The sequence below is a fragment of the Hyperolius riggenbachi genome, chromosome 6, assembly GCF_040937935.1.
Source record: "Hyperolius riggenbachi isolate aHypRig1 chromosome 6, aHypRig1.pri, whole genome shotgun sequence".
NCBI lineage: Eukaryota > Metazoa > Chordata > Amphibia > Anura > Hyperoliidae > Hyperolius > Hyperolius riggenbachi.
In genome coordinates this window covers 243937900-243965246 of record NC_090651.1, presented here as the reverse complement: position 1 = coordinate 243965246, position 27347 = coordinate 243937900, and the positions used below count along the sequence as shown (strand labels likewise).

Genomic DNA, 27347 nt, shown 5'->3' with positions numbered 1-27347 from the left:
CGATTATCATGTCCCTGTGTCAGCACGATCCTGGCAGAACATGACAGCCTCAGCCGATATAGCGGCAGAGTCCTCTGAGGCTTCTGTTGTTGCAATGTTTATTGATGTCACCCCATGACCCCGGCGCACATGTGCCGCAGGTCATCAGAGGGCGCCAGTAGCCAAGGCATTATGGAAGCCTTGGAGGACTCTGCCAGTACATCGTCTGAGGGTGTCATGTTCTGCCAGGATCGTGCTGACGCAGGGACATGATAATCGCCGACAAGACTTGCAGAAAAAGACCAGCATCATAGGACATTACAGCGGCTGCTGCTATGCCAAGTCAGGAAACATCCGATCATGCTGCTGCCTCACCGCGGGGACAAGGAAAGCGTTGCCAAGGAGAAGTGGTACAGCGCTGCTGCTATGCCGCTCGGGGACTCGGAAACGCATCAGATCACAATGCTGCTGCTGCCGCCATCTGACCGGAGACCTCATTAGGATGATGTACAGCCTGGACACCCACACTGGACCACTACTTTTTAAAGAAGAAGCTGCCACCCAGGCTGGATGGGTGAGAGCTCAATGCTATTGTAGTGGTCAGTGTAGCTAGGTCAGGGTGAAGGGAAGTAGGGGTATGTGCAGTGTAGTGTAGCTGGGTGGGGAAGGCATCAGGGCTTAGTGAAGTGAAGTATAGTGCACTGTAGTGTAGTTGGTGGGGGCAGCAGTAGTTAGTGTAGCTGGGCAGTGTAACTTAGCTGGAGAAGTCTGGGGGGAGGGCGGTAAAGGTCCATAAGCCACTCCTGGACCATGGATGCACCTAGGATTAGTTTTTATTTTTTTTCCTTGTTTTTTTGCCCTCTAAACCAAGGTGCGTCTTATAGTCCGGAGCGTCTTATAGTCCGAAATATGTGTTAATTTCTCAACTTCTGTTTAAAATAACTTTTCAGCACTCTGCTAATAAAAAAAAGCACTAAAAAGTAGGTTAAATAGAACTGTCAAAAATAGCTTGTTGGTGGTTTAAAACCTAGGTTCTCAACGTGTGGTACGCGTACCCCAGGGGGTAACTTCTAATGCTTCCAGGGGGTACTTGGGCTTGATATACTTAACCAAGAATAACAAATTTAGAGTTTCAGAAAATTATAACTCTTATTTAAACAACACCAAATTAGTATTTTATCTAATTAAAAGCAATAGTAAATGCTTGGAAAATGTTTAGAACCAATCATCATGTACTACCATTAAATATATATTTGTCAAGGGGTACATGTGATAATGTTTGCTGTGCTAGGGGATACTTGGTGTGCATAGGGTTTTAAAAGGGGTACACACCAATAAAAAATGTTGAGAAACAGTGCTTTATAAGACATTTTATTGATAAGGTGAGAAAATATCACCTAGAAAACTTGGGAGAAACCATGAATTGAATAAGAGCACATATGCATTACTTCGCTGACTAAGCAGAGAGCTGTGAATACCTGAAAGAAAACATGGCAGTTTGACCTGAATTTTGTTTTGTTTTTTTGTATTCTAGACATTTTACCATTATAAAGGTGGTCAACAGATGAAGAAATATCTACGAATATATATTCGCAGATAACTGAATCACCTACTTTTGGCTCCTAAAAGTCTGGTCTAATGCAGTTGGGATAAGAGGTCCCAGAAAATGACAAGTCAAGATTTAGGGGGCCCATATGCAATTAACTTCTAAGAAATAACTTTCATCTTCTCTTTGAACTAGCTATAATTGAAAAAGTACCCAAAAGTTGGTGAAAACGTGCTATCAAATTTATTTTGAGTGTTATTTTTTTTTTTTGCTTGTTGGTGGCTTAAAGTACCACTATCACGAAAAATGGTAAAATTTGAAATACATATAAAACAAATACAAATAAGTACACTTATTCCGGAGTAAAATAAGCCTTAAATTACGTTTCTCCTATGTTGCTGTCACTTACAGTAGGTAGTAGAATTCTGATAGAACTGACAGGTTTTGGACTAGTCCATCTCTTCACGGGGGATTCTTAGTATAGCCTTTATTGTTTATAAAGACACTCCCTGAAAATAGTTTATTCAAAGATGCTGGCCAGCCTCTCCGTTCGCTACCACTTTTTTTGGTAGTTGGACAGAGCAACTACCATTCAAGTGCTTTGGAAAATAAAGAAAACGTGTAAAGAGTGGTGTCAGCAAGAACTGGATTCTGATTATTAGGTGATCTGCAGTATTACCTATAATTTAGATATATATACCTGATTATATGATGATCTGCAGAATCACCAATAATACAGGTATACCAACAGCTAATGCGATAGCAAAGTATAGTGCTTGGTGCAACAGTAGTACTGACAGGTTTAGCTATGCCTCACCAGAGGAGCTGGTGGGCACTAACAGTACAAAACCCCTCACCAGAGACTAGGGCCTTCTGGTGAGAGTAGAGTGGTCAGACTAAACGGGTTGGCAACAGGCTGGCAGATACGGTACAAAGTCAGAAGGCAAAGGCAGGAAGGTATTAACAGGCAGAGTGAGCAACAAGATCAGATGGGCAGAAGTACAGAATCACTGAGAGTAAGAATAGTCAGAACGAGCAAGAGTCAAACACAGATAATACAATATTCAGTTATAATTATGGCTATCAAACAATCCTATCACTGTGTGAAATCCCTCTCGGATCAAAGCACACCGGATCTAACTAAGGTCTGAGCGCTAACACGAAGTATTCGCAACAGCAGACAAGTTGCGAGTGATTCAGGGAAGCTTAAGAAGCAGAGGAGACCCCTCCGGCACGCCCTCTCTCATCAACCAATGAGGAGCGGCGAGCATCTCCTCTGACGTCAGCCGACCGGCCGGTCAGCTGACGCGCCTCCTCCTCGCATAAAGGTCTCGTCTATGCGTGCGCGCACGCGACAATGCAACCCTATGTACTGCTGACAAACCCGTCCTCGGCGTGCTAGACGCCCGAGGACCGGATAGATCGTTAGGCAGAGAAATGGAGTAGGCTGCGGTGGTATCGCTGTTCACCGCAGCCGTCTCTTCCATGTTTGTTACAGTGAGTACCCCCCATGAGGAGATGTGCTAGTTCAAAACCTGTCAGTTCTGTCAGATTTTTACTTTCTACTGTAGTGACAACAACATGAGAGATGAGTAATTTACGGCTCATTTTACTCCGGAAGAAACGTACTAATTATTTGTATGTGTTTGTATGTATTTTAAATGTTGTGATTTTTGCGATAGTGCCCCTTTAAAAGGCATTTTATGACAAGGTGTGAAAAAAATCATCTAGGAGAAAACTCAGGATATAAAGTGAATTGCATAATACTGGACTAGACTTTTTTGTAACTAATATACAGGTCCTTCTCAAAAAATTAGCATATTGTGATACAGTTCATTATTTTCTGTAATGCACTGATAAACATTAGACTTTCATATATTTTAGATTCATTACACACAACTGAAGTAGTGCAAGCCTTTTATTGTTTTAATATTGATGATTTTGGCATACAGCTCATGAAAACCCAAAATTCCTACCTCAAAAAATTAGCATATTTCATCCGATAAAATAAAAAGTGTTTTTAAAACAAAAAAAGTCAACCTTCAAATAATTATGTTCAGTTATGCACTCAATACTTGGCCAAAACCACTGGTAAATGGTTTACTGACCATAGTATTACTGTGCTCAATTGGCCTGCCAACTCTCCTGACCTGAACCCCATAGAGAATCTGTGGGATATTGTGAAGAGAAAGTTGAGAGACGCAAGACCCAACACTCTGGATGAGCTTAAGGCCGCTATCGTAGCATCATGGGCCTACATAACACCTGAGCAGTGCCACAGGCTGATTGCCTCCATGCCACGCCGTATTGAACAAGTCATTTCTGCAAAAGCTGTTATGGAGGCCCAGCATCCCAGAATCCTTTTGCAGAAATGACTGCTTTTATGCGGCGTGGCATGGAGGCAATCAGCCTGTGGCACTGCTCAGGTGTTATGGAGGCCCAGGATGCTTCGATAGCGGCCTTAAGCTCATCCAGAGTGTTGAGTCTTGCGTCTCTCAACTTTCTCTTCACAATATCCCACAGATTTTCTATGGGGTTCAGGTCAGGAGAGTTGGCAGGCCAATTGAGCACAGTAATACCATGGCCAGTAAACCATTTACCAGTGATTTTGGCACTGAGCAGGTGCCAGGTCGTGCTTAAAAATGAAATCTTCCTCTCCATAAAGCTTTTCAGCAGATGGAAGCATGAAGTGCTCCAAAATCTCCTGATAGCTAGCTGCATTGACCCTGCCCTTGATAAAACACAGTGGACCAACACCAGCAGCTGACATGGCACCCCAGACCATCGCTGACTGTGGGTACTTGCAGGGCTGTGGAGTCGGTCCAAAAATCCACCGACTCCGACTCCTCAGTTTAGGATTCCACCGACTCAGACTCCTCTAATTTGCATATTACAATTTTGTTGATTAAAAGTATGTAACATGAAATTCGTCTCTTAACTGCCAACACTTAGGAATTTTACAAGACAACTGAAGTGAGAAGGATATGTAGACTACTATATTTATTCCCTTTAGACTAAAACTAGTCCTTGGTAAGAGTACTTGTAAAAGGTACAAACCGGAACAAATAACATCCATCAGGCCCTAGGCAATGTAAGTGTGGGTACATGTAAGAATGATGGGCAGGTACTCTGCAGGGGAATGAGGAGATTGTAAACAGACAACACCTCTGTATTCAATGTGCACAGCATTCTCAGTGGATTCCCTGCAGCTCTGTGGGGAGTGCATATGTAGAGTATAGTACTACTGTGTAACAAAGTAAACCTGAGACAGATGAAATTAAAGTTTTATACATACCTGGGGCTTCCTCCAGCCGCCTTCAGGATAATCAGTCCCTCGTTGTCCTCCTCCACCATCTGGATCTTCTGTTAGGAGTCCAGGTACTTGAGCCAGTCGGGCGTAGTGCGCATGCACACACTCCGCCGCCAGGAGCGTACTACACCTGCGCAGCACTATTGCACAGGTGCAGAATGTTCCTGGCTGTGGAAGCGGCATGCGGCCGGACATCGCTGACTGGCTGAATTACCAGGACTCATAGCAGAAGATCCGGGTGGTGGAGGACAGCGAGGGACTGATTAGCCTGAAGGGGGCTGGAATAAGCCCCAGGTATGTATAAAACTTTACTTTTTATCCGTCTCAGTTACCCTTTAATGTGTAGTCACCAAACCAAATTTTAACAACATATCAAATTATTTGATTTCATGAGCAAAGGTAGTGCATACATTTGCATTAATCAGCATCAATGCAGAATTATTTCCATCTCGTTGACCATCTCTATTAGTGACATAGCTACACATCAGGCTTTATTCTTACAGCATAGATGTTATTTAGTATATATAAGAGATTCCTGTGTACACATCATATATACAGTCACAATCAGATATGTATATCTGACCTTAAAAATACGGGGACTTCTTAATTGAAGCAGCACAAGTAACTAATTTTGATTGGTTTATTTCATTTTTGTGGACTAAGCACAGCTATTACTGTATATATACATTATTTTTAATGACTATTATCTGAGAAATAGAACATTTTATCATATTTTGTATTTTAATTACAGTTACAAATTCATTAGGAGTTGGAGTCTGTGCATTTTTTCCCGACTCCAACTCCAGGCACCCAAAATTGCCCGACTCCACGACTCCACAGCCCTGGGTACTTGACACTGGACTTCAGGCATTTTGGCATTTCCCTCTCCCCAGTCTTCCTCCAGACTCTGGCACCTTGATTTCCAAATGACATGCAAAAGTTGCTTTCATCCGAAAAAAGTACTTTGGACCACTGAGCAACAGTCCAGTGCTGCTTCACTGTATCCCAGGTCAGGCGCCTCTGCCGCTGTTTCTGGTTCAAAAGTGGCTTGACCTGGGGAATGCGGCATCTGTAGCCCATTTCCTGCACATGCCTGTACACGGTGGCTCTGGATGTTTCTACTCCAGACTCAGTCCACTGCTTCCGCAGGTCCCCCAAGGTCTGGAATCAGTCTTCCACAATCTTCCTCAGGGTCTGGTCACCTCTTCTCATTGTGCAGCGTTTTCTGCCACACGTTTTCCTTCCCACAGACTTCCCACTGAGGTGCCTTGATACAGCACTCTGGGAACAGCCTATTCGTTCAGAAATTTCTTTCTGTGTCTTACCCTCTTGCTTGAGGGTGTCAATGATGGCCTTCTGGACAGCAGTCAGGTCGGCAGTCTTACCCATGATTGTGGTTTTGAGTAATGAACCAGGCTGGGAGTTTTTAAAAGCCTCAGGAAACTTTTGCAGGTGTTTAGAGTTAATTAGTTGATTCAAATGATTAGGTTAATAGCTCGTTTAGAGAACCTTTTCCTGATATGCTAATTTTTTGAGATAGGAATTTAGGGTTTTCATGAGCTATATGCCAAAATCATCAATATTGAAACAATAAAAGGCTTGAACTACTTCAGTTGTGTGTAATGAATCTAAAATATATGAAAGTCTAATGTTTATCAGTACATTACAGAAAATAATGAACAATATGCTAATTTTTTGAGAAGGACCTGTAGATAACTTCATTAACTGTGCATACAAATATCTGGGTATTCCTTCACTAAATTGGCACTGAAGAAGCTATACTGAAAGGGAGCGTTCACACTTATCCCTGTGTTTTTTAGCAGCATTTTCTCCATGTTTTTTATCGTAGATAATGAAAGTCAATAGGAAATTGCATGCGATGTGCAAATTTATGCTGCAAGAAGTACTTTTTTTTTGTTTTTTTACATATTCTCAAACACAAATGTATTTTCATAATTTTTAGCAGAAGTGCGATTCTCCATTGGTTTTCATTAGATGTTCAGCAAATTTGTCTACATTTGTAAAATGCACAAGATTTTTATCAGGGTGGACCTTGCCATACTGTACAAATGTCTTCTAGAATACCAAAAAATGCTCATCTGAAACTGCCTTTTCTCTCTGTAGTACAGCGTGAGGTTTCAGTGTAACCCCTGAAATGTGCTATAATAAGTGGCAGATACAACGTAGGCCAGGCTAGAGCTGCTCCATCTACCTGAATAGATGTTCCAGCTGGTGTGTGAGCTCTCCAGCAGGGATGAGTCTGGAGAGGGTTCCTGTTAATTACTAGCAGGTGATGCAAGCGGCGGCCCCAGCGGGAGCAGCATGGCATGAAGCTGCCTGACACAGCACTGCATCCGCATCCTTTAATTAAATGCTCATTAACTCTGCATCCTCTAAGGTTTTATCAGTAGAAGGCGAACGCTGTAACAGATTCTGCTATCTGCTGGTAGTTTCTCGCTCTGATGAAAAGAACACTGTAGGAAATATGGAGCGCTCCTGTTCTGGAGAAGGTAAAGCACAGCTAAACCCAAAAGCAAACAAGTACATTCTGAAAGTAACAGGGCTGACGTATGTAAATTATAAGCACTACCTTTGGAGTGAACTTTTCAATTCACTGTTGTGAATGAGAATCACAGTAGATCAGCAGTTAGAGAACTACCCAAGCCAACTCATCTGGTACCAAAAATAATGCTACAGTGAAAATTACTGAGCTCCAAATCTTTCCCCATTTTGATGTTTAAGGTGAAATGTATCTAAACCTCCTGTCTTGGATTTGCGGGGGTTTTTTTTGTTTTTTTTTACAGTACAGTACATTGAATTACTGCCACACAAATGGCTGATTAGATAACTGCACGAATAAACAGGTGTGTGGCTGGGCACATGGAAGTTGGCATAAGCTAAGCTAGGTATGTATAGAAGGGGGTTCAGTACATGTTTTTATTCACATCTTAGTAAAAAAAAAAAAAAAAAACGTTACTTTTTCTATCTATTTTGTGTACATTTCCTCTAGGAATGTTTTGTGTAGAGTTTCCTCTAGGCTTAAAGTCAAGTCGCACTTTTTGTATGTTGCTATCTTTAAGTAAACCTGTAAAAAATACCTACAGTGCAGCAGAGGGAAGCCTCAGGATATTCCAGAGTCATCCCGGATCATCCTTGTTCTCACCCTTCCTGTGCAGAGTCCATATCAATATATCTGACTTTAGCTTGTCGAATGTTCTCGTGGCTGGGCTCCCGTCCGTGTACGTGGAGAAACTGTGAATGTGTGAGTATGGCCCAAGCCTTCGCATTAGCATGAAGCTGCTCATCCACAGCCTTTTCCTCCGAGCATGAGCCACCTTGAGCTACTGTGAAGGGGCGGACCATACTCACCCATGCCAGTATGGCCACACTCATACGAACAGGAGAGCAGCTGCAAAAAGGAAAAGAGTCCCAGCCAGCAGCAGTGAATACGGCAAGACTCTGCTTTCCTCTACTGTGGCAAATATCTTTTTTTTCTTACAGTTCCAGTGTAAATTGTACCTGTGACAAAAAAAAAATCTGGAAACGATAGATACTTGTTACATTAGAAGGGATCTTCTGGGTAATCAAGAAGCATCCCTCATCCTCCTCATTCCGGTACTGGGACCATCTAAGCATATTTGACAAGCCTTGTTGACCATGTTACCATGGTCAGTCTCCCGTCAGTGTATAATTATGTCCCCATTGTAAATGGAGCATTCCTGCATAGCTTTTACCTCTGGGCATGAGCTGCTTTGTGCTACTGTGCAGGTGTGGGCAGTGCTTGTGCCTGTACAGAGCACATACAAGGACAAGAGTGCGTCCAGGAAGAGGAAGGCCCAGGGAAGCAACAATGGGGTGGAATAAGACCGGAGAAGCCTCTGGATCATCCAAAGGCTATCCTCTAAATTGAAGTATGTAACATTTCTAATTCTTGCACCATAGGTTTGCTTTAAAGTGGGCTGAAAGCCAGCATTTCTACTTTGCTCTAAAAGCTTCCTCACAGCTTGAAAGCTACTATCCCAGAATTTTTTTATTTTTTTTTAGCAGAACATTACTGAAATGGTTAAACAAAAGCATTTTCTCCTGCTATTCAGCTTCAATCCACATCCAAACTGTAGATAACAGTATCTTTATTTACATTTCAATGTTGTTACAATGTGTGTAAACACCGTCTAACAAGTGAAAAGAAGCTCTCTGTGCTTCAGACACACACACATACAGTTCAGAAAAGCTAATTAGAAGATGATCATATATAATAAAATGCAGTTTGAAAAAAATGCAGTGCCAGCTTTCAGGGTATGATAAACTACACTATGGAAACTTGTAATTTGTAAACGGACAATATTTCTTATGCACAAAAGCAAATATGATAACTGTATGAGTAATAAAAAGTAGGAAAATACATTTGTATTGAATGATATGTCGGAGTTTCAGACCACTTTAAGTTCAGAAACACTTTACCATACTAGATGAAGCCATATTGGCATCAGGGATAAAGCTAGGCAACACAAGGTGGCAGTAAATACAACTATCTTTTTAGCAGTCTCTGAATGTCCTGTGAGCTTGCAAACTCAGAATGCACTATACAACAACCTCTTGACGACCAGCTAACGCCGATTGGCGTAAACTGGTCGTCTGCGGGTTACCATGGAAACGGCCGCTCGATCGAGCGGCCTTTCCATGTCAGTTCACGGAGGGTGTGTCGGTGAACAGCCGGAGAGCCGCCGATCGCAGCTCTCCGGCAAAATGTAAACAGGCGGGGAAGAAATCCCCGCTGTTTACATCATACGGCGCTGCTGCGCAGCAGCGCCGTCAGGCAGATCGGCGATCCCCTGCCTCTGATTGGCCGGGGATCGCCGGCATATGATAGGCTGAAGCCTATCCTACAATGCGCAGGACGGAACTCCGTCCTGCGCATTACGGAGAGAGGGAGGGAGGGAGGTAAGGAGCGGGAGGGCAGAAATGGCTGCGGAGGGGGGCTTTGAGAAGCCCCCCCCGCAAAACGCAGATGGCCGGCGGCGATCAGACCCCCCCAGCAGGACATCCCCCTAGTGGGGAAAAAAGGGGGGTAGTCTGATCGCCCTGCTGGACTCCTGATCGGTGCTGCGGGCTGTAGAGCAGCACCGATCAGTGTAAAATCCACTGGTCGGCAAGTGGTTAACAAGAAAGGTTCAAAGAAAACTTGACCAAACTGGAACAACTGTGAACAGCAACCAATCAAGTTCCACCTAATATATGAAATAAAGACTGATTGGTTGCTCTACACAACTGCTCAACTTTGCAACAGTGTTCTTTATACCTACCTTAATAGCGATTCCCGCTCCCTGTAGGTCTAGCTCTTTCACTCTGCAGGTTATTATCCTTACTGCCCTTCTCTATAAACACACCCACTAACAATGTGATAGGCTAACAGTTTGTTATATGTATATGCACAGAGAGATACTGCTTGCTTGGCAGTTGGGAACAGCTACCCTCTTTCCCTGTAAATAAGACCTACCCTGAAAATAAGCCCTAGCTGGAATTTTGAGCATGCTTGAAATATAAGCCCTACCCCGAAAATAAGCCCTAGCGGAAGTTAAAGAGGAGGAAGAGGCAGCTAGTAAGTGGGGACACAGCGGTGCAGTGGCAATCGGGCACTGATCCTGTCATCCCAGCACACAGCAAGGTTATCAGCTGTGTGCAGGGAAGACAGGGCAGGTCAGGTGCCTGATCAGTACAATAGCAAACTTTCAAATCCATGAACATCACAGTACAAAGGAACAGGAATGTTCTGCTGAGAGGCACTTCCTAATAGAAATATAAGACATCCCCTGAAAATAAGCCCTAGCACATCTTTAAGAGAAAAAATTAATATAAGACACGGTCTTATTTTCGGGGAAAGACTGTATCAATTCCCACAAAGCAAGAAGGCTCACAGACAGGAAACTGTCAGATCCATAGCCCTGACATCACACAGTGTTTGTGTGTGTGTGGTGGGGGGGGGGGGGGGGGCCTTCCCCGCAATATCGCAGATATACCGGATGATCTAATCAAGAAAATGTGGGAATGTGCAGGCAGCCTTTTGACCATTGTTTAGGTTTGCATGCTGCAGGACTCTGGAAAGAAGAGCTTCTGTCAGTTTTGCAGCTTATGCTTGCAGAGGAATTTGCATACGTTGTCATGCAAATTGCCTGGCCACATTCATTGGAGGTGTGTACTATGTCTTTCCCACAATGCTTGGCTGGTCATAAGGAGTCTTCCTGTGAAACACTCTGGAGAGTGTCAGCCATGCTCTTTGTTTGAAGATCAGCTTAGAGTAATTCCTAGAAACTGTGCTAGGCAGGTTCCCTAGTGCAGTTAGGATTGTTTATCTGTATTGTTTGTCTGTTGCGATTGTCCTGTCCCAATGGTGGTCGACAGGAAATCGTTCTGAGCTCTGTTCTTGGAGTATAGTTGGTGCAGCGGTTGCTACCAGCTATCTCTTCTGTTCCAGTGTTCTCCCTAGAAATTTTTCCCAGCCGGGTGGCATGAAATAGTAGCCGGGTGGCATGAAAAAGTAGCCGGGTGGGGCGAGATGAGAGAATGCAGGGCTGGTGCTTCTGTGAGCAACTCTGCTTACAGCAGAGGAGGAGGTGAGCCGATGTCAGCCGGGTGCTCACCAAAACTAGCCGGGTGGAGCACCCGGCTAAAAGGGCCTGGGGAGAACACTGTGTTCTGTCTCCTTGGATCGCGCTAGCCACTTTGCGCTAGCGCTGTGGATCCTTCTGTTCTGTCTCCTTGGATCGCGCTAGCCACTTTCCACTAGTGCTGTGGATCCTATCTCTCGCTTGTCCCTGTTTTCGTGTGTCTGTCTTGTCTGCTACGACCGCTTGCTGGAGGCTCGGTGAGGTAACCGTTAAGCAAGCGTTCGCGCCCTCTGTTTCATGTTTGTCTGTCGATGGTTAGTTAGGCGTGCTTGTCTCTATTGTGCTTATCACGTGGAGACCGCGCATAAACGCGTGCACTGTTGCGAATGAGTGCGGTGTTCGCGGTTAGCTAGCGTTTGCTGTTTTCCGCATCTCCTCATTGTATGATTTGCTGTGCCTTCGCTATCCTCGTATTCTGTTCTGATCTGCCTTGTGTCACTTCTGGCAATCGCCTTTCTTGCGGTTGCGTTTCTGTTTCGTATCTGCTGTTGTGTGTGCGCGGTTGCAGGGTGGCGACTAGATTGGCGCACACACATACAATCTGTCCCTTTGCTCGTTCTCATTCGCAATCGCTTCTCTTGCGATTGCGTTCTGCGCTTCGTACAATTCCTGTCTGGCATTTGTGGAGGTACAGAGGATTGGTTCCTCTGCACTCCTCAGCGCCATCTGCCGACAGGAATTTCCCTCTACGGGTGCATAGCACCTTTTGCTGGGTGCCTGCAATTTTACGCTTGTGCAGGATTTCCGCCGTATCAGCGCACGCGTTGTGCGCTGATCACGGAGAAAGTTCCACAATCGTTACAGAAAAGCTAAGATTTGTGTATCAAAACATAATACTAAAAAATCATCTGGCCCTTAGCACTACTTAACAATGTTAACCTAAAAAAAGATTTGGAATTAGAGAACAAGTCACATTAGAAGGAAACTGCCTCTTAAAATAACCAACAGCTACTGAGACAAAAGGAAACAGTAATCCAGTGAAAGTGAGGGTAAAGAACAGCTGAAAAGCATCCCTAATAATAGCCATGGGAGGAGCAAACCCAAGTTAAAGTAATTACAGTATGTACTTTTTTACATACATCCTTTTTTTCCTTTAGGTTTGTAAAAAGAAGAGAGGAGGAGCCTGCTTCAACTTTATCAACCAAGATATCGCCAAAGACGATTATCTACTCAAGTAAAAATATCTCCAAGCAGTTACATAACAAACCTGATTATGTGTCAAAGTCTCTGGATACTTACATCTAAGTAGTTTTGCACTCCTAGAACTGCTCGGTCAGACGGTGCAGCCATCACCCCACTAAAATAAAAAATATATTATCCAGGTCACTATACTCCCAGAAAAGGTAAGGAAATAGGAGCGTATATGCATCTGATGTGTACCATTACTTTCACACAGGAGAAAAGCAAAGTGGACACAATCATTCATTTTAACAACAAATGTTAGTCCTCATTCACACTACGCTGTGTTGCAGTTACAATGCACAGAAATACACTGCTTATGGGCATGTTCACATCTCTGACTTGGAATAGATTGCGTTACCCTAACATGTCGTTGTGGTGCTGGATCAGATCATGTGTAGTGGGAACTAGCAGTGTTCTCCCCGGGCTCTTTTAGCCAGGTGCTCCACCCGGCTAGTGTTGGTGACCACCCGGCTGTCATCGGCTCACCACCTCCTATGCTGTAAGCAGAGTTGCTCACAGAAGCACTGGCCCTGCATTCTCTGATCTCTCCCCACCTGGCTACTTTTTCATGCCACCCGGCTACTTTTTCATGCCACCCGGCTGGAAAAAAATTCTGGGAAGAACACTGAACTAGGCCTTAAAATCTTGGCACTATGACCAGAAGAAGCTTAGTTGTGACAGTTCCTTTCAAAATCAGTAGGTGGGGCTGCTGCTATTCAGATTATGTCATCATGCTGCTCAGATTGCAAGGGAGCAGGGAACAGACTAACGTCACTTGCAGCAGAGTTTTTATATTTGTATTTGTAAAATTATTCATAACCTTCACAAACTGTCACAGTCTGTGGGGAGATCTATACCATTCCAAATATTCTATACCATTCCAAATAGTCCAAGCTGTTCTAAAGCATCCTACTGCCCTGATTAATTGGGAACAGCTGTGTTAATCAACTCAACAGGTGAAATACAGCAGCTCTCTGCAGTTGGTTTGTGGACAGTCATGGCTAAGACAAAGGAGCTCAGTGAGGACTTGCGGCTGCGCATTGTGGCTGCTCACGAGTCAGGAAAGGGCTACAAGGCCATTTCTAAATGTTTTCAAGTTTCAGTGGCTACAGTGCAAAGTATTATTAAAAAATACAAGATGTTCCGCACTGTGGAAAATCTCAGAGGACTTGGTCGGAAGCCAAAAGTGACACCTGTGCTGGCCAGGAGGATCGTGAGAGAGGTCAAAATAATCAAAGGATCACCACCAAGGCCATCCTGGTGAATCTGGTGGCAATGTCTCAAGGCAGACAATCCAACAGACACTGCACACTGCTGGGTTTCACGGATGTAGACCAAGGAGGACACCACTTCTCCAAATAAGGCACACCTAAGCTTGCTTGGCTTTTGTAAATGCTCATCTGGACACAGAAGAAGACTTCTGGTCTTCTGTGTTATGGTCAGATGAAACAAAAATTTAATTGCTTGGTCACAATGATGTTTCCTTCATTTGGCGTGAAAAAGGAGAAGCCGTCAACCCAAAGAACACAATCCCCACTGTCAAACATGGTGGTGGGAACCCAATGCTTTGGGAGTGTTTTTCAGCCAATGGACCAGGGAACCTAATCACAGTAAACGGCACCTTGAAAGAAGAGCAATATATGAGAATTCTCAAAGTCAACATGAGACAGTCTGCAGAGAAACTTGGCCTTGGGCATTAGTGGACATTTCAGCATGATAATGACCGAAAACACACAGCAAAAGCGGTGAAGAAATGGTTAGCAGACAACATTAACGTTTTGCATTGGCCCAGTCACAGACCTGACTTGAATCCAATCGAGAATCTGTGGAGGGAGCTAAATATCAGGGTGATGCAACCTGAAAGATTTGGAGTTCATTGCTACAGATGAATGGGGAAAAATACATGTGGAGACATGCAAAAAGCTGGTCTGCAATTATAGGAAGCATTTGATTGCTGTAATAGCGAATAAAGGCTTTTCTACTGATTATTGAGAAGGGTATGAATAATTTTGGACTGGACACTTTTTGCTCAAATGTTAATAAAAGCTGAGAAATGTTTTTTTTTTTATTTCACGATAATGCCTCTTGTACATAGTAAGTCTTATCTTTTGGGAGACACCTATGTCATTTCCCGTAAAAAAAAAAAAAAATGACTTGCTGGTTGAATAAAAGTAACTTAAAGTCAAAATTTACCAGGGGTATGAATAATTATGGGCAGCACTGTACATGTATTATGGACAGACTGGATTTATTAAAGAACAACTATATAAGAATTTTTTTTTCTGTAAACCCCACATACCTATTTGGAGCTTTTAGCGAGCAACCCCAAAATGCCTTTCAGAGGTCTCTCAGCACAGCCTGTGTTGAAAAAAAGCCTTGTTTACCAGCCGTTTTGTAACAATTTTGTGTCGACATTGGGGGAGGGGGGAGACAGAGCTGATCTGTAGCCTGTCTGTAAACTGTTTTCTTTACAATGCGTGGCAGATAGAAACACACAGACAGGAACACAGAGCTTCAGCTGACGATTATTTACACACACTTGAAGCTATATTTCTGCTTTCTATCATTCTGGACAGATTCCAGTCACAGTATCAGAGCAGGTGAAGATTGTTTCTGTATGCTGGATATGCTGGATGTGCTGGACACAGTCCTCCATAGTCAGGGCCGGATTTGTACTCTTTACCGCCCTAGGCCACTGTCACCAGTCACCCCACTTTAGTATAGGTAGCGAGATGACCCCTCCCCTTCCCTTTAATATAGGTAGCCTGATGACCCCCCCCCAGTATAGGTAGCCAGATGACCTCTCCCCCTTCCCTCTAGTATAGGTAGCCAGCTCGCCTTCACACCACAGCAGCCATCAGTGTCATTCATTTCTTAGCTCGTTTCCAGTGCAGAAACTTCCTCTTCCTTTCCATCTCCAATGCTGCCCAACTCCATAGCCGCCGGCCACAATGCAAACGTGCACAGAGAGCAAGGTGGCTGCTGCACAGGTGGCTAGCAGCAGAGTACCGCAGTCAGGAGCTAGCCTGATCTTCCTGCATTGCAGCATTTTCAAGCTTGCATATACTGCACCAGATTAGCCTGCTGTTTTGGTGCCCTTCCTCCTGTGGTGCCCTAGGCCATGGCCTAGGAGGCCTAGGCCTAAATCCGGCCCTGTCCATAGTAATGCCCACAGTGAGAACTGTTCTCTGTACATGTAATTTTCTTCATATAAAACATGAAAGATGAAAAAAAGCCTTTGTGTATTGCTATTTGCTAGTAATTATTGGAAATATATGGGCATTTAGCATTTTAGTTAACTTTGATAGTTGTCCTTTAAGGCGAGACTGAACCACTGAATTTACAGTAGTTTGTACTAGAGAGGCCATAATGGTCCTTCATGCTACTCACCAATCCTCAGGTCTGAATATGGGGCAGTAAACAAGAACACCTCTATGCATATAAACTATTATCCAGTTGTTTTTTTCCAGTTCATTACCATACCTCACTACTGAGGTTTGTTGCTTTTTAGTAATCCTTAAAAAAATCTATCTTGGAGTGCGATCACCCAGTTCCTTTGGTGAACTGCAGTCCTTATTACTGAAAGATTCTGAATAGTGGTTGCTCATGTGCGGTGGAACTCACAGAGAAGTGGGTGGTCAGTTGGATTAGGGGATAGATGTGCAAGACACTGATTACTGCTCACAATCATCTGTCAAACAGGAAGCGATCCCAGAAAACCAGAGCCTACAGCTAAGTACACACATGCAGGAATTGTCACTTGATGGGGATCGGGAAATAGTTCCTTAAGCGATAATTCAGGGACTGATGGTCAACAGGTACACCGCTAGCCTCCAGGCTAATGATGCGCTCTGTTGCTGTGGTGGGTCAGAAGGACAATAATCGGTGTGTGTCAAAGCAAATTTCCACGGGTGGAAGGGGGAGGGGGGGGGTCACAGAAATAACATTGCAATCAGTCCTGCTCAGGCATTGGGGGTCAAGGATCCAACATGATCGGCCCTTGAGAAGGATCGATCGGCAGCCCCTGTACACACAAATCCATCATTTGCTGAAACAGTCGTTATTGGCTGTTTCGGCTGACTGTTATCTCATGTGTGTACATACTTTTATAAACCTATCTGATCAGGCACTTCTCTGTGATCCTGTAAAGGGCACCAAACTGAAACATATAAACCCTCCATGTGAAATGTTGCATCATATTTGTGTGAACTAGAAGAAATCATGATTATCTCAGCATTGTTCCTGCATTTTAGCAGCTTTGTGAGCTCCAACCAAGTGTTGGTCAAAGAATGGAAAGCAAAAATAAGCTCTTGAGTCGTGTTCGCTCTATCGTAAGCTTAGTTGCAATCGCCCAGGTTTGGGGAAGGTTTGTTTTCTAATGGCTTATGAGAAGTCTGAAACAAGGAGTTGTGATTTTAATGCTACATGCCATACATGTGACTATTCGCTTTTCATTTGAAAGAACTGTGATCTGCTATCGTCAGAAATCATGTGCCGCGTGACTGTAGTTATTAATCTCTTAATAACCAGAGGCCACCAGGCAAACACTAAATATAAAGTCATGCATATTGTTCAGAAATAGGTGGAAACTAAACCATCAATACAGTCATGATTCAGATCTCACTCACATTAAACAACCAGGCACGCTTCCCATGAGTCACACTTATTCATCATCTTGGCTTGGGAAGCCAATACTGATTTATACATCCTAACAGCAGCCAAGGTGGTTAATTAGCCAATTGTATACAAATAATTCCAAAAAGAACTTTAAAGAGAACCCGAGGTGTGTTTAAAGAATGTTATCTGCATACAGAGGCTGGATCTGCCTATACAGCCCAGCCTCTGTTGCTATCCCAAACCCCACTAAGGTCCCCCTGCACTCTGCAATCCCTCATAAATCACAGCTGTGCTGTGAGGCTCTGTTTACATCTGTAGTGTCAGTCTCAGCTGCTCCCCCGCCTCCTGCATAGCTCCGGTCCCTGCCCCCGTCCCTTCCCTCCAATCAGCAGGGAGGGAAGGGATGCAGGCGGGGACTGGAGTTCTGCAGGAGGCGGGGAGAGCAGCAGACTGACACTATAGAGATAAACACAGCCAGCTCTGACAAGCTGTTTGTCAGCAGCGTGGCTGTGATTTATGAGGGATTGCAGAGTGCAGGGGGACCTTAGGGGGGTTTGGGATAGCAACAGAGGCTGAGCTGTATAGGCAGATCCAGCCTCTGTATGCAGATAATATTCTTCAAACCCACCTCGGGTTCTCTTTAAATCTTATTTTTACTCCTTTACGAAACTCACAAACTCTTGTTTTGCTAGTCCTGTTTAGAATTGCGACAGCAAATGCCTTATGTAAAGTAATTAGCTGATGTCAGATATTTCACTTATGAAGTGTAATTGAATATATACATAGAATCAGAAGTTCCAACAACCATGGGCATAACTATGGGGGAAAGGGGAGAGGGGCTGGGAGCTATGAGGCCCATCACTAGGGATGGTCAATGAGATGCAAATAATTTCGAGTTGATGCAGCATTATGCAACTCTGCATGCAAATTTATACAGCTTGAAAATGAACTAATCAAATCCTGCGGAGGTAAAATTGGATTGGTCCATTTTCAAGCTGCATAAACTTGCATACAAAATTAGCATAATCAAAATCATTTGCATCTCATTGACCATCCCTACCCTTCACTCTCTCCCCCCTTTATGTAGAGCAGTGCAGTGTGCGCATGCCAACCACTTAACGACCGCCTAACGCCGATAGGCGGCGGCTGGTCGTTAGTGGTTTCCCATGGAAACTAACGAGCGGCCGTTCCATGTCAGTTCACGGAGGGTGTCTCCGTGAACTGCCTGCGAGCCTCCGATCACGGCTCGCAGGCAAAATGTAAACACCCGGGGAAGAAATCCCCGCTGTTTACATCATACGGTGCTGCTGCGCAGCAGCATCATAAAGGAGATCGGCGATCCCCGGCCTCTGATTGGCCGGGGATCGCTGGCATCTGATATCAGAGGCGGCGCAGGACGGATATCAGTCCTGCGCCGCCGAGGGGAAGGAGGGGAGGTATGTGAAGAGAGGGAGGGCTGAAATCGCTGGAGGGGGGCTTTGATGAACCCCCCGCTAACCACAAGTAGCCGGCGACGATCAGACCCCCCCAGCAGGACATCCTCCTAGTGGGGGGAAAAAAGGGGGGGGGGGGGGGGAGTCTTCTCGCCCTGGCTGTAACAGGATCTGTGCTGTGGGCTGGAGAGCCCACGCAGCACAGATCCAGCAGAATTGCCTCGGTCCTTAAGTGGTTAAGTCACCGTGGCTGGGCTACCTCATCTTCACACTGCAACATGTCAGCAAGCCCCAGCGTTGAGCCCTAATGCATGTCATGTGACATTGGGGCCTTATAGAGGAGAGCTGTGGAGAGGAGGGAGTGGAGCCGCGGCAGCATAAGTATTTTGCTGACCTCATTAAAAGGCAGGCCATACTTGGTGGGGAGGGTATTTTAAAGCAAGAAGTCCCATCAAAATTTTGAGGGGGGGGGGGGCACATAACATAGTTATGCCTATGCCAGCAAAACTAGTACAAATTGACAACATAGTTCATTAATGTTATGAAAACATCCCACACGACAGGTACATATTGCTCTGATATGATAAGTACTTCAGAGATTTTGAGGTGAGCCCTGACTTTTAGAGCTTGCAATCTAGAAAGCAGTGGGGTGAAGACATTAAGTACGAAGATGCAGCAGCGATTCGATGGGGCAGTGAGTCTCTACATCTGATGCACATGTGCTCATCTCTGAAGAGGGACTAGGACAGATGATACACTTGTCTGAAAAGATGCATTTATAGGGTGTGATTGGAGGTTTTTAAGTTTGGAGCATGGTGGGCAAGATGAGAAAGTAGGGTGAAGCTCAAGAGAGTCCTGAATATAAGACTGAAAAGAAGTGAGTACACTAGAGCCTAGGTTCTCTGCACATAATACACATACCCCAGGAGGTACTTAAGTAGGGTACAGGGGCAAAATATTGTATACTACCCCACCTCTTTTCCCTCTCACTATTCCTTTAGATTGTAAGCTTGCAAGGGAAGGGCTCTCTCACCCTTTTGTGTCTTGGAATGTTATTCATTGTGTGTCTTGGAATTTGTTATACATTTTATTCATTGTGTTACATTTGTCACCCCAATTACAAATTCTGTATTTTGTACCAGTGTCTATATTTGGTGTGTACCCCAGGTGTGTTTGTTAATTACTTTGTACAGCGCCATGGAATATGCTGGCACTTTATAAATCAATAATACTACTTGAACTTGCTATAGTCAGTCCATTATAGTACGTTTTGAGATTAAATATATTAATGAATAAACAAACCAGAAAAAGCATTAAAAGTTATGTTTGAAAATAATATGTAGACAACTGTGAAGTACTCCTAGCAAATATATAAAAGTGTGAAGTGGTACCTGAGAGGATACCTATTATATGAGGTACTTGGACTACACGGTCATTAATAACGGGGTACATGCTATTATAATGTTGAGAAACCCTGCACTAGAGGACAGGAGGACATCATGTGAGGAGTGAAGGTTGCAGGTGGTTGGTACCTGGAAATTAATGAGGAAATGCATGGAGAGAACATCTTATGGAGAGCTGTGTATGATAGGGTTAGGAGTTTGCACTGAATTGTCGGGGTGATTAGCAGCAAATGACGTAAGTAGCAAAGCAGGGTTGCATCAAAAGAGAAGGTGAGAAGGGGCTGGACACGTGTGAATCTGTTTTTCTGGTAAGCTGCAATGTATGCTATTGCAGTAGTTGAGATATAATATGATGAGGGCATAAAAAATGTATTTTAGTAGCCTTTTGTGTAAAGAAGGGGGAAATATTTTTGAGATGGACATAGCATGGAACTTGAGTAAAGTCTGACCACACCAATTGCATGCTTTGTACAGGTGTGTGGTTCAGACACAACTAAAGCAAGAAGGATCAACTGGTCTGCCTTGCTATCGGGTTAATTAAAAGAACAACAAATATGGAAGCCTCTCAATATATGGCCACTTGAAGTATGAGATTTTTATTTCTCTATGGATTTTTAAAACAAATCTGTAGTGAAAATGTAAATGCAGGTTTTGTACATACGGAACCTATGTAGAGGGAAGGCTATTGATACCATAAAGCCTTCTTGATCCTGGATCCGTCCCATCATTGCTGGTCCGTCATCAAAAGAAAACACTTGTTCTTCTCGTTCTTTGATACTCCTTGTGCAGTCTTTGAAACTACTCGTGTCCCCCCAGTACTTCTGAAACATAAGCACATCCATATTGTGTACATGCTAGTCTGAGCTCACGCATGCACAGTACGGATAGACCTGTCTTCAGAACTACTCGGGGATGCGAGTAGTTCCAAAGGCTGCATAAGGAGTGTCAAATAGCTATTGAACCAGCTTGGACTGGGGACTGTAATGGGATGGAACAAGTCCCGGGAAGGCTTTACGCCGGTATCCAGAAACTTCTATATGGGCATGTATAAAATAGGCATTTACATTTTTACTTATGATTCTTTTGTTCCAGCCCCAAGAACTTGCAGCTGTCTATTATTTTATTGATAGTATATGGCGTCTATTCTCTATAGCCATTACAGGTCACTTTTCATAGATAGCAGTGTAAGAACTGTCTAAACTCCTACCAAATCCTATCATTACCCACAGAAAGAAGTCAAGAAGGAGCTGGGAGGTTTCAACCAGATAGTCTTTCCCTATGAACAAAAACTTTGCTCCACAGGCAGGAACAGAAAGAAGAGGTAGGAAGGTTAAGGTGCTGATTCTATGGAGAGGAAGAACATACTAATCTGTTGACCCTTTCCAAAGGTTATTTGGATTAAGGGTTTGTGTCACTATCCTATGGTGAAACTGTTGAGTGCAGACAGCTCAGGGCAATTCTACCGGCACCAATGACAGTAGAGAGAGAGCTTGTTATGCAATTAGCGCAACCCGCAGTACATGGTTAACGCTCATGTTGCTATGGTAACACATTGCATTACTTGCACATTGTGCGCTCTCTCTGCACAGCACTTTTACAATGGCATAACTCTTAGAAATTAAGAACAAAGGAACAGGCCTCCTTGATGTAACGATCGGTGTCAGCACACAGATAGAATCTGATTATTGGTGATCTGCAGTATCACCAAGAATACAGATTATACCTGATTATTGATGATCTGCAGAATCACCGATAATCTAAGTATAACTAACCTCTGGACACCTTAATAATGTGAGTAGTTGGTGCAACAGTAATGACTTTGAGTAAGACCACCCGAGGAGCAGGTGGTCTCAGGCAGTATGGGCGATACTACCTTTGAGAAGTGCAAATACCGTCCAACAGCCTGAGACCTCCAAAGGGGTGGAGTCCCAGGCTGAAGGTAGGAGGAACCTATGGTTGAGTGACACCTGAAAGGTGGATGTCACTAGCAGGTCTGGAGACTATCTCTTAAGGAGAGAGATCGCTCTCAAGGTCGGGCAAGCCAGGTCGGCAACACACAGACAGACAAGGTACATAGACAGAAGGCTGATTTGGTTGCCAAAGGCAGGCAGGGTTTGGCAACAGGTAATCAGATATGCGTAGGTACCGAATCAGAAAGCAGAGGGATAGTCAGGAATGCAATAGGTCATAACAGATATCAACAATGCCTAGACTTGGGTGTGAGGTCCGTGGTCTCGACACCCTGGAACTAGTCTGAAGTATAACAGAATGATAACACAGAGTCCCTAATCTTGGGTGTGAGGTCCGTAGTCTCAACACCCTGGAACTAGTCTGAAGTATAACAGAATGATAACACAATAATACACAGAAGTAATCTGGCTCAGTGTGAATTCCCAGGTCCTCCTGGTTCTAACACACTGTAGGATCTGACTAAGGTCTGAGTGCTCCCGCGTAGTGTTCGCAACAGCAGACAACTTGAGACTGACCAGCAGTGACTATATATAGCGCGGCGCTCTCCGGCACCACCCATCAGCGATCAACCAATAGCCACTTGCTTTGAGGTCAGCTGACCAACCCGGTCAGCTGATCCCTCCTTGTTTGTCATAAAGGTTCTGCCCCTCAGCCTGTGTGAACTAACAGGCCCAGCCACACCAGACGCACGCTGCTGCGTGCAAACCGCCTCGCTGGACGTGGATTCAGCCGCCTCGCCGCTAGTACACGCGGCGGCTTTTCCGCGTTTTATCACACTTGAAATACAGTATTATCTGTGTGTACATACATAAAGTTGTACAACAGTTCAAAACTATATTAAATAAAGAATAACTAAAATTAGCCTTTCAGCTTCATGATCTTGCAATAGCCTGCCACCCAAAAGTAGGCCAATTAAAAAAAAAAAAATTCAAGCACAGATCAATGTGTTTTTTGAAGCACAGTTCCCTTTCCCAGGAACCATTCATATCCTGGCAGAGGAGAGTATACTATATTAGCATAAGTAGATGCATAGTTTGCATAGCTCTTCATTAACTTGAAATTCTTTGCATTTCATTGACCATTATTAATTGAATCAGAGCCCACGAATGAAACTGTTAGGCCTGGAACCCACTTGCAGTGATTTTGCAGCTGCAACAGTGGAACCCTAGGAGGCTGGTAGCATATCCAGTGTTACGATTGCGAAATCGCTGCATGCAACATTTTGGGAATGATCGCATCTGTGGGAACAGAGCCAAATCGCAATCACTCTGGGAATCCCAGTCAAAATCATGGACTTCCAGATTTCAGGAATTACGGGTGCTTTTTGGGTCAAAGCTCTAAAGGCTCCTACACACACTAGATTAAACTTGGCTGAGGTGGCTGCTTGTGACTGCCTCTGCCAAAGATCTAGTATAAGTATGGCAGCCCCTGACCCTCCCCAATACGGAGTTCTGTCATGACAGATCATCTTGGCGGGACGATGCCCAACACTAATTAATGTTCTCCCTCCTTACCCCTTCTAGTATATTATGTGCCGGTTGCTGTCCCCTCTTCCACCACCACCACTTTTCACAATAAAATAACACATTGCTAGCATACACAATAGCAATGCAGCTATACAACATTGAGCTCTGAACTGTCAACTCAGGGTTCAATCTCTGCTGGCGACATTTATTGCATGTGTGTACCTAACTTTACATTTCAACATACATTTTGTGCTGCTTCTAAAGATTTGGAAGTATGTGGAGATTTTATTAGAAAACTACCTAGAACAGAAAAAATAATATGACAAAAGCTAGGTTTTAAAATTATATCAAGATCTCTAAACATTTAAAAGGAGTGAACTGCACAAAATCAGATTGTAATATGATAAACACGCATTACTTATTTATATAGCATGACAAATAGAATAAAACTAACTATAACTACATAATTAGGGTGAAATGGGACAGTAGCAGGCAGCCTATCTGTACTGTTAAAACGTGTTGATTTATTCATTTTTAATCTGTGAAACTTAACAAATGCATACAGTCAAAAGCGGCGCCTGGAAAAAATGGCGCATGCCCTTAAAACGCTATTTAGCGTTTTAGAGTTTAAAACGTAATTTCCCACTCCCGGTGTGGTGGAGTGGGAGAGTGCATTGCCCGGCTGCCTGCGGTGGGGCGGGAGGAGGCAATAGCTGCCCGGGGAAAAGTGTAGCAGATGTGCGCAGGGAGTGGGGGCCAAGTCCCTCTCCCACCCTCTGTTCCTCACCTCGGGAGCCCCCTCCTTTTAATGATAGTCAGCGCAGCGGGAGATACAGCTGATCATCAATCACCTCCCCAGGCTCCGGTCTTCAGCAAACGTTAGAGCTGCAGGTCTACGCTGTTTCTTCTCTCTGCAATGGCGATTACACTGGATCAGGAAGTAGTGTAATCAGCATTGCAGAGAGAAGAAACAGCGTAGACCTGCAGCTCTAACGTTTGCTGAAGACCGGAGCCTGGGGAGGTGATTGATGATCAGCTGTATCTCCCGCTGCGCTGACTATCATTAAAAGGAGGGGGCTCCCGAGGTGAGGAACAGAGGGTGGGAGAGGGACTTGGCCCCCACTCCCTGCGCACATCTGCTACACTTTTCCCCGGGCAGCTATTGCCTCCTCCCGCCCCACCGCAGGCAGCCGGGCAATGCACTCTCCCACTCCACAGGCAGCCATCCAGCAACGATGCCACCTGAAAACGGTATATTACGTTTTCAGTACATTTGAATGGCGCGCCAGAAAGTAGCTGCGGAGCTATGCGCCAGATTTTCCTGCTTCGTAACAAATACCTACCTAAACCTTGGTCCAAAATACTGGAAGAAAACTAAATAACGAACTTTGTTAGGCGCCATTCTCACTGTAAACCATCAGTTGAATAAGTATGTGTTGATTTAACATGCAACCAAATCAGACGGCACTCTGCATGCTCTCTGCCAAGACGAGGATCAGCAGCCAGAATGGAAGGACCCCAGGATTGCTGTCTCTACTGCCTTGTTAGAAGTTGCGCATTACTGATAAAAGTACACGTTAATAATCCACATTAGAGAATGATTGCCTCAATCCCCTGAGAACAGCAACACGCTTATGACATCTGTTGAGAGTTAAATGCACGGCAATTACTGCACGACTGTATGGCTGTGCTGAGAAGATAGAGCGTTTTCAGGGTCCTCTGAAGGATACGTCCATCCCTGATGACGACAACAGTGCAAGGGATCGCTAATTGCGGTGCAAACCCAAAGGCAGCGTAATCAGACACAACAGCGGCTGTGCTACAGAGAGGTGTTAGAGAGCGTTCTTTGTTTACTGATATTATTTATTAAAAGTACGTCGTGTTATTAAAATAGCACACAAGTAAGTGGCACAAAGGCTTTGTAAGTAGCACAAACTGCCTAGAAGTGCAGATAAGTGCAAAAATATATATATATAATTATATATATGTATATATCTATATATTATTATTTATTTATAAAGCGCCAACATATTCTGTGGCGCTGTACAATGTAAGAAATCAAACAAGGGATACATAATGATACAGACAATGATATACATCAAATATGAACACTGATACAAGATACAGCACTGCTGATTACAATTTGATTTAACATGATGACTAAAATGTATAAATGTCTAACAGTGTGCAAGCAATTAAATTAATATCAGTCCATGACACAAAAGGGTGAGAGCCCTGCCCTTGCGAGCTTACAATCTAAAGGAATAGGGTGGAAACAGGTGGGGATGTATACAGTATATGTACAGGTAGTGCGTAATTAGGTTATTTAGTGGGTGCATGGCCTAAGCTTGTCGGAAAAGGTGGGTTTTGAGGGAGCGTTTAAAGATTTCAAAGGTGGGAGAGTGGCGGATGTGTTGTGGAAGGGCATTCCAGAGGAGGGGTGAGGCACGTGAGAAGTCTTGTACACGTGAATGTGAGGAGGTAATTGTAGAAGAGGATAGAAGAAGCTCGTGTGCAGATCTGAGATTGCGGTTGGGTTGGTATCTGGAGACTAGTGAGGAGATGTACAGGGGAGAGAGATTGTGGAGAGCTTTGTAGGTTAGGGTTAAGAGTTTGAACTGAATCCTCTCACTAATTGGTAGCCAGCGAAGAGCTTGACAGAGACGATCAGCAGAGGAAGAGCGAGAGGAGAGATGAATGAGACGAGCAGCAGAGTTCAGTATATATCTCAATTATGCACAGTGGCGTAGCTAAGGAGCTGTGGGCCCTGATGCAAGTTTTACAATGGGGCTCCCCAAGCACTCTTTACATAACAATTGATATGGCTCACCAAACCTGCCAATGGCAACTACAGTGCCAGAGGTGCACGAAGGGGATGGGAAACAGTTTATTAATTACCACTATTCAAAGTATCTATAGAAGTGATTATAATGAGCACAGGACCAATAGAGAGCTAATACTGTAGTTGAGGGAGGGCCCTTAGAAGTGCATTTGTTTCTTCTTAATTTCCACTACCACTATTGAGCTCCTATATAAAGTATGGTATGGGAACTCAATCTCACTGAAAACACAGCTGGACCACAATTGCGCTTGGGAAAATATTGCGCCGCAAACGTATTGCTTTAATTGTGGACACCTGATGCAGTTTCCAGTAGCTTTAACTACCTAGTGTTTTGCGATCCACTAGCGATCAGATCGCAAAATGCGGTGGGTAGTATTCTGTCCTTACAAAATTAGGTAGCTTAGTTCAAATGTCAGTCAGACTGCCTTCTCCATTGAGGGCTGGTGCACACCGAGCGGCTTTTTGGGCGTTTTCAGATCCGCTTGCGGCTGCGGATCTGCTTGGTCAATGTATCTCAATGGGGTGGTGCACACCAGAGCGGCAGGCGTTTTGCAATCATCAGGGGATGACGCAAGATTGCGAAACCGGTCGGGAAGGCGACAGGCGGCACCATTTTATTTGAGGTCTTCTATTGACCATTTTATGCGCGCTACTTTTTCGGGGTTCCCAGTGCACGGGCCCCGTATGTGAGTTTTCCTTTATCCTTGTTTTTAATTGTTTTACTTGTTATGTAATAAAGACGGTTTACACTTAGATGTGCCGTACATCTCTTTCATGTCACTATCCTACTGGACTCCCCTTTGGTGAGTCTCTGCGATCTCAGGATATCTACTATATTCCGGAGGAATCTGTAGTGTGCAACATCGCTGGTGAAACGACAGCATTTGAAAGTTCTGCGGACCACCTATCAAACTCGTTTACAACCTTATAATG

General features: G+C 44.2%; 1 protein-coding gene across 4 annotated transcripts in view; it reads right to left on the bottom strand.

Moving 5' to 3' along the window:
- Positions 1–25195, bottom strand: part of PUSL1 (pseudouridine synthase like 1) — a 151268-nt gene extending 126073 nt beyond the window's left edge. The window contains exons 1-2 of one of the 4 annotated variants that reach the window (XM_068240602.1): positions 24916–25195; positions 12740–12797 (exon numbers count right to left, since the gene is read on the bottom strand). In XM_068240602.1, the coding sequence (XP_068096703.1) occupies positions 12740–12797; positions 24916–24974 (117 nt within the window). In that variant the 5' untranslated portion in view covers positions 24975–25195. The remainder of the gene's footprint in view (positions 1–12739; positions 12798–24915) is intronic. The other 3 variants (XM_068240604.1, XM_068240603.1, XM_068240605.1) reach the window with 3 other exon arrangements.
- Between the last annotated feature and the right edge of the window lie 2152 nt (positions 25196–27347).